Source organism: Conger conger, chromosome 15 (genome assembly GCF_963514075.1).
Source record: "Conger conger chromosome 15, fConCon1.1, whole genome shotgun sequence".
Taxonomy (NCBI): domain Eukaryota; kingdom Metazoa; phylum Chordata; class Actinopteri; order Anguilliformes; family Congridae; genus Conger; species Conger conger.
The window spans coordinates 39443481-39455643 of NC_083774.1; the positions used below are offsets into that span (position 1 = coordinate 39443481).

Consider the following 12163-nt stretch of genomic DNA (forward strand, 5'->3'; position numbering starts at 1 on the left):
TATCATGCAGAGGAGGGCTCTGGCCCCCGCTCTGGCCCCGCTCTGGCCCTGCTCTGGCCCTGCTCTGGCCCCCACTCTGGCCCTGCTCTGCCCCCCACTCTGGCCCTGCTCTGCCCCCCACTCTGGCCCTGCTCTGGCCCCCACTCTGGCCCTGCTCTGCCCCCCACTCTGGCCCTGCTCTGGCCCCCACTCTGGCCCTGCTCTGGCCCTGCTCTGGCCCTGCTCTGGCCCCCACTCCACTCTGGCCCCCACTCTGGCCCCACTCTGGCCCCCACTCTGGCCCCACTCTGGCCCCCACTCTGGCCCCACTCTGGCCCCCACTCTGGCCCTGCTCTGCCCCCCACTCTGGCCCCCACTCTGGCCCTGCTCTGGCCCTGCTCTGGCCCCCACTCTGGCCCTGCTCTGGCCCCCACTCCACTCTGGCCCTGCTCTGGCCCCCCTCTGGCCCCACTCTGGCCCTGCTCTGGCCCCCACTCCACTCTGGCCCTGCTCTGGCCCCCACTCCACTCTGGCCCTGCTCTGGCCCCACTCTGGCCCCACTCTGGCCCTGCTCTGGCCCCCACTCCACTCTGGCCCTGCTCTGGCCCCCCTCTGGCCCCACTCTGGCCCTGCTCTGGCCCCCACTCCACTCTGGCCCTGCTCTGGCCTCGCTCTGGCCCCACTCTGGCCCTGCTCTGGCCCCCACTCCACTCTGGCCCCACTCTGGCCCCACTCTGGCCCTGCTCTGGCCCCCACTCTGGCCCCCACTCTGGCCCCCACTCCACTCTGGCCCCACTCTGGCCCTGCTCTGCCCCCCACTCTGGCCCCCACTCCACTCTGGCCCCCACTCTGGCCCTGCTCTGGCCCTGCTCTGGCCCTGCTCTGCCCCCCACTCTGGCCCCCACTCCACTCTGGCCCCACTCTGGCCCTGCTCTGCCCCCCACTCTGGCCCCCACTCCACTCTGGCCCCCACTCTGGCCCTGCTCTGGCCCCCACTCTGGCCCTGCTCTGGCCCTGCTCTGGCCCCCACTCCACTCTGGCCCTGCTCTGGCCTCGCTCTGGCCCCACTCTGGCCCTGCTCTGCCCCCCTGCTCTGGCCCCACTCTGGCCCCACTCTGGCCCCCACTCTGGCCCCCACTCTGGCCCTGCTCTGGCCCTGCTCTGGCCCTGCTCTGGCCCTGCTCTGGCCCCCACTCTGGCCCCACTCTGGCCCTGCTCTGGCCCTGCTCTGGCCCTGCTCTGGCCCCCACTCTGGCCCCACTCTGGCCCTGCTCTGGCCCCCACTCTGGCCCCGCTCTGGCCCCACTCTGGCCCTGCTCTGGCCCCCCTCTGGCCCCACTCTGGCCCTGCTCTGGCCCTGCTCTGGCCCCTGCTCTGGCCCTGCTCTGGCCCTGCTCTGGCCCCCCTCTGGCCCCACTCTGGCCCTGCTCTGGCCCTGCTCTGGCCCCTGCTCTGGCCCCTGCTCTGGCCCCCACTCCACTCTGGCCCCACTCTGGCCCTGCTCTGGCCCTGCTCTGGCCCCGCTCTGCCCCTGCTCTGGCCCCTGCTCTGGCCCCCACTCCACTCTGGCCCCACTCTGGCCCTGCTCTGGCCCTGCTCTGGCCCCGCTCTGCCCCTGCTCTGGCCCTGCTCTGGCCCCGCTCTGCCCCTGCTCTGGCCCCCACTCTGGCCCCACTCTGGCCCCACTCTGGCCCCGCTCTGGCCCCACTCTGGCCCCCACTCTGGCCCTGCTCTGGCCCTGCTCTGGCCCCTGCTCGCCCCTTCAGCTCGCCCCACCCCTCTCAGTTTAACCTCAGACTCATTCTTTCATTTCAAATTCAGCATGCTGGAGCACGGAGCCAAAAGAACAGAAATCGCACCACTGTCCAAATACATACAGACCTCACTGCAATTGCAGGCACACATAGCCTCTACACCCAAGTTCCTCCTGAGTTTTTTCTCACCACTGTTTGAGGGTTTTTCTGCCTCCTAGTTTGTTGACCTTTTATTTTGAGGGTTCAGGTCTGGTGTTGGCTCTGCTGCTACTCTGCAAAGTGTCTTTGTTAAACGGTCCACTGTAAAAAGTGTTATACCAATACAGTGCAGTTGAATTAAAAATTGATATAGTTGCCTTCCAGGATTGTGGTGTGAGATGCGTGGGTCAGAGTGAACAGGGCGAGCGGTGGATGTGGGCTCTGTGTGAAAGAGCCATTCTGCTGATCGACACGCATGCTAAATGTTGCCCTCTGCCCACACTGCTGCCCCAGATATTTTAAAGCCAGCTGACTTTCGCAGGTGTTTGCAGTTTATGGAACGGGGCGAGTCGATTGCACCCCATATGTTACCGTTTGTGGGGGGCGGGGAGAGCCTTCTGTTTAGGCAGGGGCCTGCGATGTCTACTAATGTCTGGATGTCTTGTTTGAAAGGATCGTGCTGATGGACGATGCCATGGACTGTCCCATGTCCTTTGCAGACTTCCTCTACGCCTTTCAGATCCAGTTCTATTTTGAGGGTGAGTCTGGGAGACATCACTTACAATCCACACACTCTGGATATTTCAGTAAAACACAGTGCTTTGTGTTTAAACTGGATATTTCAGTAAAACACAGTGCTTTGTGTTTAAACTGGATATTTCAGTTATGTGCACTTCTTTGTGTTTAAACTGGATATTTCTGGACATTGGACATTTGGATTACATTGTTTACATTACATTTATCTGGCAGATACTTCTTTCCAAAGCAATATATACTAAGTGCATACTAAATGTCATTGGAAAAACTACAAAACAAAGGTCAGATAAGGTACAATTCTCATAAAGTATCAGTTATCCATAGCCATGAACATCAAGTCTATTTCACTTGGTAAGCTTAGGCTAAGTCAGTAAAGTTATTGCATGTCATAAACTAGAATTGAGGCATGATTACAAGAGATGTTGTAAAGATGGGAGTTACAGTAGTCTAGATAGGAGTTACAGTAGTATGGATGGGAGGTACAGTAGTCGAGATGGCAGTTTAAGTAGTCTAGGTGGGAGTTTCAGTAGTGTAGGTGGGAGTTTCAGTAGTGTAGGTGGGAGTTTCAGTAGTCTAGGTGGGAGTTTCAGTAGTCTAGGTGGGAATTTCAGTAGTGTAGATGGGAGATGACCATGGTCTGGTAGAGTAGGAGGATGGCGTATGAGGTCCGTATTGGTCAACTCTCCCTGCAATGTTTATGAATGAAATGAGGGAATGAATGAAAGATATATTTTTTTCATAATAAGTAGTAAATAGTATCATCTAATTCTTCCTGTTGCATAGGAGGAATCTACAGGGCCATGATTTTGCTGTGACAGGCTCCTACAAGTCCAGCTGGTCATAGAGGACTACCCCTGTTTTCTTTGCAGAGAGACATTAGTAGTACCATCGATAGTCTAGGTGAGCTCTCGTGGGCCTGTAAGGCCCTGTAAGGCCCTGTGAGGCCCTGTAAGGCCCTGTGAGGCCCTGTGAGGCCCTGTGAGGCCCTGTGAGGCCCTGTGAGGCCCTGTGAAGCCCTGTGAGGCCCTGTGAGGCCCTGTAAGGCCCTGTGAAGCCCTGTGAAGCCCTGTGAGGCCCTGTGAGGCCCTGTGAGGCCCTGTAAGGTCCTGTGAGGCCCTGTAAGGCCCTGTGAAGCCCTGTGAAGCCCTGTGAAGCCCTGTGAGGCCCTGTGAGGCCCTGTGAGGCCCTGTTAGGCCCTGTGAGGCCCTGTGAAGCCCTGTGAAGCCCTGTGAGGGATAGAGAGCAGTTCCACCTTGTCAAAGTTGAGTTTCAGGTGATGCCTGTCCATCCATGTTATGTCCCGTGAGCCAGGCAGGCAGACATTCCCTCGGGAGAGAGAATTGTGGCAATGATAAGGGAAACTATGTGAAGTAATGAGTGATCCAAGAGATTGGGTGTAAATGGATAACAGCAGAGGCCCCAGTACAGATCCCTGCGGGACTTCTGTAACACGGCGATGAGGTGCAGACAGACCCCATCCAAGTGATGTGGTAGGGCCGATCGGCACGATAGAAGCAAGCCAAGTTCGGGTAGTCTGGAATGCAGCAGACAGGTTTAAACGATTATTTGAAAATCCATACATGTTGATGAACATATCATTGTATCAAATGCAGTATCATTGCACCATAGGATTGCATTTCCACATTTTACTCAATGAGCTGCAAAGCCAGAACTCTGGTCTCTGCTTATAAATTTCGCTGAGGAAGTTTGTCGTCAGACTCTTTGGGCCAATTAGTGGAACCCCTGGCACGACTCCACGCCCGTCACACAGGGGAGAGGGCATCTGCCGAGCTTCCTTCCGGGGCCTACAGGAAGCCAGCGATGCTACAGGAGAGAGACTAGTGCCTTTCCATAAACTCTGTCTGTATTTACATTAAACATCTGTGTTTGGGAACTCCGGCATGACGCTGCAAGATGTTTGGACAGGCGGGGAGACGGATTCATAATATTCTCACTTTTAAGCTGCCTCTAAGCTTAAGCTTCTGGCCTAGACCGGTAAATGTGCCTCTAGGCGTGGAGCAAACCGCAGAAGCACACACACTGTGGTCTTCATCTGCAAGTGATGTCAAATGGGTGGGATTGTTCCACTGAAAATGTTCCACTGAAAATGTGCTTTTCATGCACACGCTGTGTCTTTACCTGATCAGGGTCTTTTCCGTGTGATGGAGGTTAGCCCCTGATCTCTCTCATCATGTTATGAGGTCGGGCCCTTTGGGTCGGCCGAGCATGTTGCCTGTTAATTGCGTTTGTGCTGCTCCTTCTTGGCTTATAAGCAAATTATAATTCATTAATAATTATGGCGATAGTGAGCTGAATTTCACACACATGTACTTATTTGAACTAATGTGATTAGTATTCTACTCTGCCACTTCACTAAGCTACACTAACTGAACTATACTATGAAGTGTTCAATTGAGAGTACATTTTATTATAATGGAGTACAAGTTTGATTGGATATAAAAACCAGCAAACTTTCACATCATACCCTCAGGGTTACATTTTACGAGTATGGAAGGACAATGTTTATACAAGTTTAAAGATACATTATATCCAATAGGACCTGAAAATGAACTTTGGGGAGTCAATTAGCCAATGACATCCATGCTTGAAAATAACAATTTGGCCATAGAAGTGTAAGGATCAGTTAATAATTAGCCGATTGCATACAGTCAAAATATAGCTGTCGGTAGGTCCTGATAAGCCAATAGGAGAAGGTGGTGTGTGTCACATGGCCTTACTACATCACAGACGTAGACTGCCTGTAACATTTCATCCAGTGGACTTAATGTCCTCACTGCAGCTCTGCACTGTGTGCAGTGACATCACTGCAGCTCTGCACTGTGTGCAGTGACATCACTGCAGCTCTGCACTGTGTGCAGTGACATCACTGCAGCTCTGCACTGTGTGCAGTGACATCACTGCAGCTCTGCACTGTGTGCAGTGACATCACTGCAGCTCTGCAGACTGTGTGCAGTGACATCACTGCAGCTCTACACTGTGTGCAGTGACATCACTGCAGCTCTACAGACTGTGTGCAGTGACATCACTGCAGCTCTGCACTGTGTGCAGTGACATCACTGCAGCTCTGCAGACTGTGCAGTGACATCACTGCAGCTCTGCAGACTGTGCAGTGACACCACTTGCAGATGAAGACCACAGTGTGTGTGCTTCTGCGGTTTGCTCCACGCCTAGAGGCACATTTACCGGTCTAGGCCAGAAGCTTAAGCTTAGAGGCAGCTTAAAAGTGAGAATATAATGAATCCGTCTCCCCGCCTGTCCAAACATCTTGCAGCGTCATGCCGGAGTTCCCAAACACAGATGTTTAATGTAAATACAGACAGAGTTTATGGAAAGGCACTAGTGCGTCGCGTTGAGTCTCTCTCCTGTAGCATCGCTGGCTTCCGTAGGCCCCGAGTCTTTGGAGCTTTGGAGCCAGACTTCGCTGTCCTAACCTCTACGGGGGCCACACAGAGGACTGGATTCACATGTAATTCTCTCCAGCCAGTCAGCGATGCCGGTGCAGCATCAGAACCGATTTGACAGTGCTCTTAGAACCCGAGAGAATGCAAATATGAAATTCCAAGGAAAGACGTGGTTTTTGCTCAACAGAAAGTAATGTCTCGGCTATATTGGCTTCAGAAAATATTCAGACTCCTTCACTTCTTGCACACTTTATTGTGTTGTAGATTTATTTTTAAATTGCCATTTTTGCCCATCAATCTATACCAAATAACCCATAATGACGAAGTGAAAACGTGTTTGCTAATTTATTTCAAATATAAAACCCAATAATCAAACACAATAAAGTTTGATTACCACCCATTTACCCATGCACAATTAGTTTGGAATTATAATATTTACACTATCCTGTACCCAAGGGTGGAGATTAAATATCAGAATTGATAGTGATATTTAAAGCAGGAGAAAAAAAATTGGTCACTACATGCAATTTCCTGCATTTTTACAATATTCAGCTTAACTTCTGACAACAGCAAACAACGATAAACTACTCGAACAGGGCATATCGGATAACGTTAACGTTACAGCATACATTAATTATTCTCATTCTGATGATGCTAGCTAACGTTAGCTAATTTGGATAACCTTAACATTAGCTAGCTACACTTTAAGAAGACATATCTCAGTAAACTAATGGTGACAAGCAGGGTACCAAGCTAACTTTAGTTGGACAGATCACAAAACAATCACCAGAAAATTATCATATTGTTTCATCCCTCATGGTGGTTTGGAATTATCTCAAATAAAATTATATATATACATTTATTTATGATTTCCCCTTTTTTCTCCCAATTTGGTAGCCCATTGTACCCTATCTAATCCTATTAGTGTTAGCTAATACACCGCCCACACCCCATCCCTCCTTTCTTCAACGTCTTTACTGGCCTAGGACTCTAGCTTCTTGCTCAGGAAATCTAAAAATGCCTTATGCCGCACTGTAGATATAATATAGGTTAAGATCTCCGTGTGAAAATCAAACCAGTTTTGCTGTCCAGCAGAAAACATGTCACAGCTGGGAGAAAAGCAGGAGCAGCGGGTGCCCACACGGCGCGCAGGTCCCCTTCTTACCGCTGATTGTAGTTCAGTGCTTCATATGTAGCCATGCTTCATACATAGCCATGCTTCATACGTAGCCATACGGAAGCTCTGTTAGGCATGTCACTTTTGCTGTGCGAGTTGTTACCGTGCCTACAGACTCGACAGGCAGCCACATTCTCCGCATGGTCCTAGAGGACATTTTTTAAGAGTCACATTGGCTCGTTTTGATGTGGGTCAAGTTGTTGTGATGTGACACTACCACGTATATAGGAATCTAAGCCCATGCCTATAACACCATGTACTACTGTAACAATCTAAATCTAAAAGCCCCTTCAATTCCTTATGCCCTACAAAGGCCATTACAACAATTACACTAACAATGACAATAACATAAAAATGGACCCAAAGTTTTTTGACTGGCCTTACAACTGTAGTTACTGCAACTTTAAAACTGTATTTTCTCATATTTTGACCAAATGTTTAGTGACTGTTGTTTGCCTTTGGTTGGCCTATAATAGTCTTATGCAATATAGTAGGACACATTAATTCCAGCAATAGTTTGAGCCTGATTATAAGCAAAGTGGCAATTTGCGTATGTAAAGGTGGACATTATTAAAATAACATTGAACTGGCTTGCCTTTTTCCCCATTCTCTGTACATCATTGATATTGTGCTCCTTCCCATTGTCTTTGACATGTTACGTTTTTGATGCTTGTTATTTCTAGATGTAGTAGCGCCCTTTGTGGAATGAGGAGGCCTATAATGACATGCGGATTCACCGAGTGGTGCAGCCATGTGGCGAGCCTGTTTTACTTGACATCCTAGCAGCTGTGCCAGCAGAAGACGGAAGGATACATGTGTATGCGTGTTCAGTGGTTATAGTTCCAGCGTCTAACCAAAAACAGCGTCTCTCATTTAAAAACCTGTATTTCAAATACACATGATACCTTGTGTAAATAAGACTGCTTCAGAGTTGCTGTAAGGTCTAGAGGTAGGCTACTGACTCCTATAGGCTTCAAGTCTTTATGCTAAGCTAACACATTATGCTAACATGTAAACCAAGCCAGTGAATGCACAAAAATGAAAATGAAATTGAACACCTCGTCTAAGTCTGGGTAAGTTGGAAAAAAGGTATATTTCCCAAAATGTTGGTGTCCAAGGTATCAAATGAGCCTCAAACCACTGTGCTGCTACCAGATATGCAGTAGATACCAAAAGAATGAAACCGCGAAATGGCGCTTCTCCATGGCCAGTGGCAGGTCACAGGGCTGTAGAGAAGAGGGGCCCCGCAGCCTTGGGCACCCAGCACACGGGAAGCCCTGCTCGGTTTTCACTCTTCTCACGTCCCCGTCTTCAATGCACTCCGGTCCTCAGCGCACGGCCGTTTCAGCCGTGGGAAAGCGACTTCACCTGCATGCCTTCCAGCTCCGCATTCACACCCCTCTGCTGATTGATGGGCGGGTGTGGTTTCTCTCCAGGTTAAGTACCTTCTCTCAGGAAACGTTAGCATGTGGGTGGGGGGGTGGGGGGGTTCAGTGTTAGGTGGTTTCATGGCCGTTCTCCCCCAGGGGTGCCCTGCCTGTAGCTTTCTGTTTCATTTGTATGTTCTCTGCTGTACTTCTTAGAGAGAGAACACAGTTTTTGGATGTACTCTTTTCCAGAATTGTGAACTGTGTTCCTGTGTAATCCTGCTGTGTGGATCAAATGTAAATAATCCCACAATGCACTGCGTTGTTAGGGTGAAATACCCTGACCGTGATGTACTTTTCTCAGGTAAAGTGTGTACGGAGATGGTCTCCATGTAGAAAACATGCACCTTGGGAATTGTAAAACACACAAACACACGCATACATAAATACACATACACCCACATGCACACACATGCATGCACATATACCCCCACACACACACATACACATACACACACACACACATGCACATACCCACGCACACACGCACACACGCACACACATATACCCTCACACACATGCATACACATATACCCACACACACACAAAGGCATACACATATACACACACACACACACACACACATATGCACATATACACATTTGTTGTACGTCGCTCTGGATAAGAGCGTCTGCCAAATGCCAATAATGTAATGTAATGTAATACCCACGCACACCCGCATGCATACGCATATACCCTCACACACACACACACACACACACACACACACATATAGGCAGTGGGAGGGGGTCAGGGGGGTTGTGGCTCAGGCAGTAGTACATTTTGGCAGTTTTAGGCTGTGTTTCCTTTCACGTGTGACTAAACTAAAACTTCCCCCGCAGAATTTGTGGAGAGCGTGGCTGTGCTCTACCAGGGCCTGCTGTCGGGGAAGAGCCCCAACACCGTGATCGTCCCCACATCCTCCTCTGTGGAGCAGCTCCCCCACCTGGCCTGCGACGGCACTGCGGCAGAGGAGGGCGTCGCCTCCTCTCTCCTCTGCTCCTGCATAGAGGCCTTGTGTGAGAGATATAAGCACAAGTAAGCATTTTGGCTTTGATAACAAAAAACCGCAAAAAACATCTTTTCAAAATATTCATGAAAACTTTATCTTCTGGAGCAGAGGCTTCAGAACTAAGCACCATTAAGGATTTACATGTATCATGGATACCTTGTAGGCCATCAACGATTCTACCTCTGAATTCAATTCAAATGAAAGTCTACGCTTACGATCACAACGGACAACAAAATCCAAATGCGCGTAACGGCGTAACATTCTGGAACCCGCAGTGTTTGCTTGAGATTAGCCTGTGAAGGATTACCGCCTAAATAGCCTGCCGCTGTCCAAACGTGAGGCTCTGTTTGGTTGCTCTTCAATGCACCAATGGGAACACCTGCTTTCATTCCCAGGCTGCTGAGAATGCGTTCGGGGAGGTGTATAATAGTGAGTGGGCTTGCGGAGATGGAGAAAGGTAAACACACCTGTGCCCTTCTGCCGGGAGTCGCTCACGACAGGACGAGACGTTGCCACTCTGCAGGCCTGCGCTTCCTTTGAAGTTCTCGCTCGGCTTTTGTGAGGCTCATAGTTCACCTGGCTTTTTTTTCCTCCTTTTTTTTCTTTTCCCTTTTCCCTCCCCAAGCCGTATAGACTGCATTAAACCTATTGCTCCTTTAAACTGTAAATAGTTTGTTCGCCTGGCACGGGTCCAGCTAGGGTTCAGTTTTTGCGGAGTGGAGAACTGAACCCAGCTCAAAGCTACACTAAATCTTTGTACGTTCCTTCTGGCGGGGATTTACGATTTACGACACGAGCCCAAGCAGTGTTGTTGTTGTCATCTGTGAATCCAGATAAATTCATGGAATTTGTGTTCCGTCCCACAAGCTTTGGTACGTTGACACGCCGCCACTGTTGTCGTGTGAAAACGGAGATTCGCATCTGTCCCGTGTTCCTCTCTTTGTGTGTCCGCGTTTTGACTGACAGCAGGCCAGAGACAAATGAAGCCACGGGAAATATTATCTCCCAGGAATGTGCTTTGAAATCGTACTGCATTTCATTCTCACCCAGGGACCCGGCCATTGTTACTAATCTGTCGTTTGTCAAAAAGTCACAGGAAAATCCGGGCCGCCACGTCGGTTGCAAATTGTCGTTGCTTGTGAATGAGGTAGTAATTTTAGCGATTGTGTTGTGAGACACAGGCCTGGCGTGTGATGAGACAGGGGGTTGAATATTGTTTTATCTGGCCTGCTCCCACCAGCCACCCCTCAACGCACACCCTGAGAGAGATCCTCCAGGGCCCTCCCCGCGTGTCCTTCTACGGCTTCCTGATGGCTCTGGCCAAGCACGAGGGCCTCAGTCAGGACATCGGTGAGGACTCACGCTACCCTACTTCACACTACTTTCACACTGTGTGGGTGACCTGTAGCGTAGTGGTTAAGGTACATGACTGGGACCCGCAAGGTCGGTGGTTTGATCCCAAATGGCATGTAATACCCACATTATTCATGAATTCATGCATGCTATCCCCTGCACAATATTCACTGCTTTAATTGCAGCTTTCATTTTGTGACATTTTCTTTGAAATGTAACAAAAATCTGCCTGTTTTTACACCTAGGCTACTTCTAGGTGAGAAACTGTAACAACCACTCAAAAAACAAAAGGCTGATTTCACAAAACTACTTCTGTCAGACACACATACAGATTGACCACACTTGATATCTCATTTTGTAATGTAGCTCTGATCTTCTAGTTTCACAAATTAAAAAATGAGATCTGCGATATGATACACCATTTACCGTGTTGCATCACATACACTTTCTTAGCATTTTTCAATAAAAATACGAAAAAAGATAGAGATCAGTTTAATCCAACAACCTGTGCAATGGTCTAATTTCTTGGTGCCGTATACTGTGTATAGACACTCACTGAGCACTTTATTAAGTATTTATTGGTCTTCTGCTGCTGTAGCCTATCCACTTAGAGGTTTGACACATTTTGTGTTCAGAGATGCTCTTCTGCACACCACTGTTGTAATGTGTGGTTATTTGTGTTCAGAGATGCTCTTCTGCATACCACTGTTGTAATGTGTGGTTATTTGTGTTCAGAGATGCTCTTCTGCATGCCACTGTTGTAATGTGTGGTTATTTGCATTACTCTCACTTTGCTGTCAGCTTCGATCAGTCTGGCCATTCTCTGACCTCTCATTAACTGCGTGTTTTATTTTATTTTATCCGCACTATTCTCTGCAAACTCTAGTGACTATTGTGCTTGAAAATCCTAGGAGATGAGCAGTTTCTGAGATATTCAAACCACCCTGTCTGGCACCAACAATCGATCACATTTTGTCCCCATTCTGACATTTGGTCTGTTAAACAGCTGAACCTCTTGACCATGTCTGCATGCTTTTAGGCCTTTAGTTGCTGCCACATGATTGGCTGATTAAACATTTGCATTAACAAGCTGGTGTACAGGCCTACCTGATAAAGTGTTCTGTGAGTGGATAATCAAGATCTGAAGCTGAAATACAAACCTGCATACGTACACAGGAGCCTCCATGGCACTGCTTTAAACACGGGTTCAGTGGTTTGTCTGTCTGTTTGCAGACCATAAGTTCTGACTCTTTAAACGCATTCTATTCATCACTCCCCAGGCGGGTTTTCCGCTATCCTGGAAA

The 12163-nt window shown here is 49.1% G+C and overlaps 1 protein-coding gene across 1 annotated transcript in view; it reads left to right on the forward strand.

The window, feature by feature from the left end:
• Positions 1-12163, forward strand: part of cstpp1 (centriolar satellite-associated tubulin polyglutamylase complex regulator 1) — a 59657-nt gene that overhangs the window by 42105 nt on the left and 5389 nt on the right. The window contains exons 5-7 of the mRNA XM_061222349.1: positions 2385-2470; positions 9337-9532; positions 10747-10856. Coding sequence (XP_061078333.1) covers positions 2385-2470; positions 9337-9532; positions 10747-10856 — 392 coding nt within the window. The remainder of the gene's footprint in view (positions 1-2384; positions 2471-9336; positions 9533-10746; positions 10857-12163) is intronic.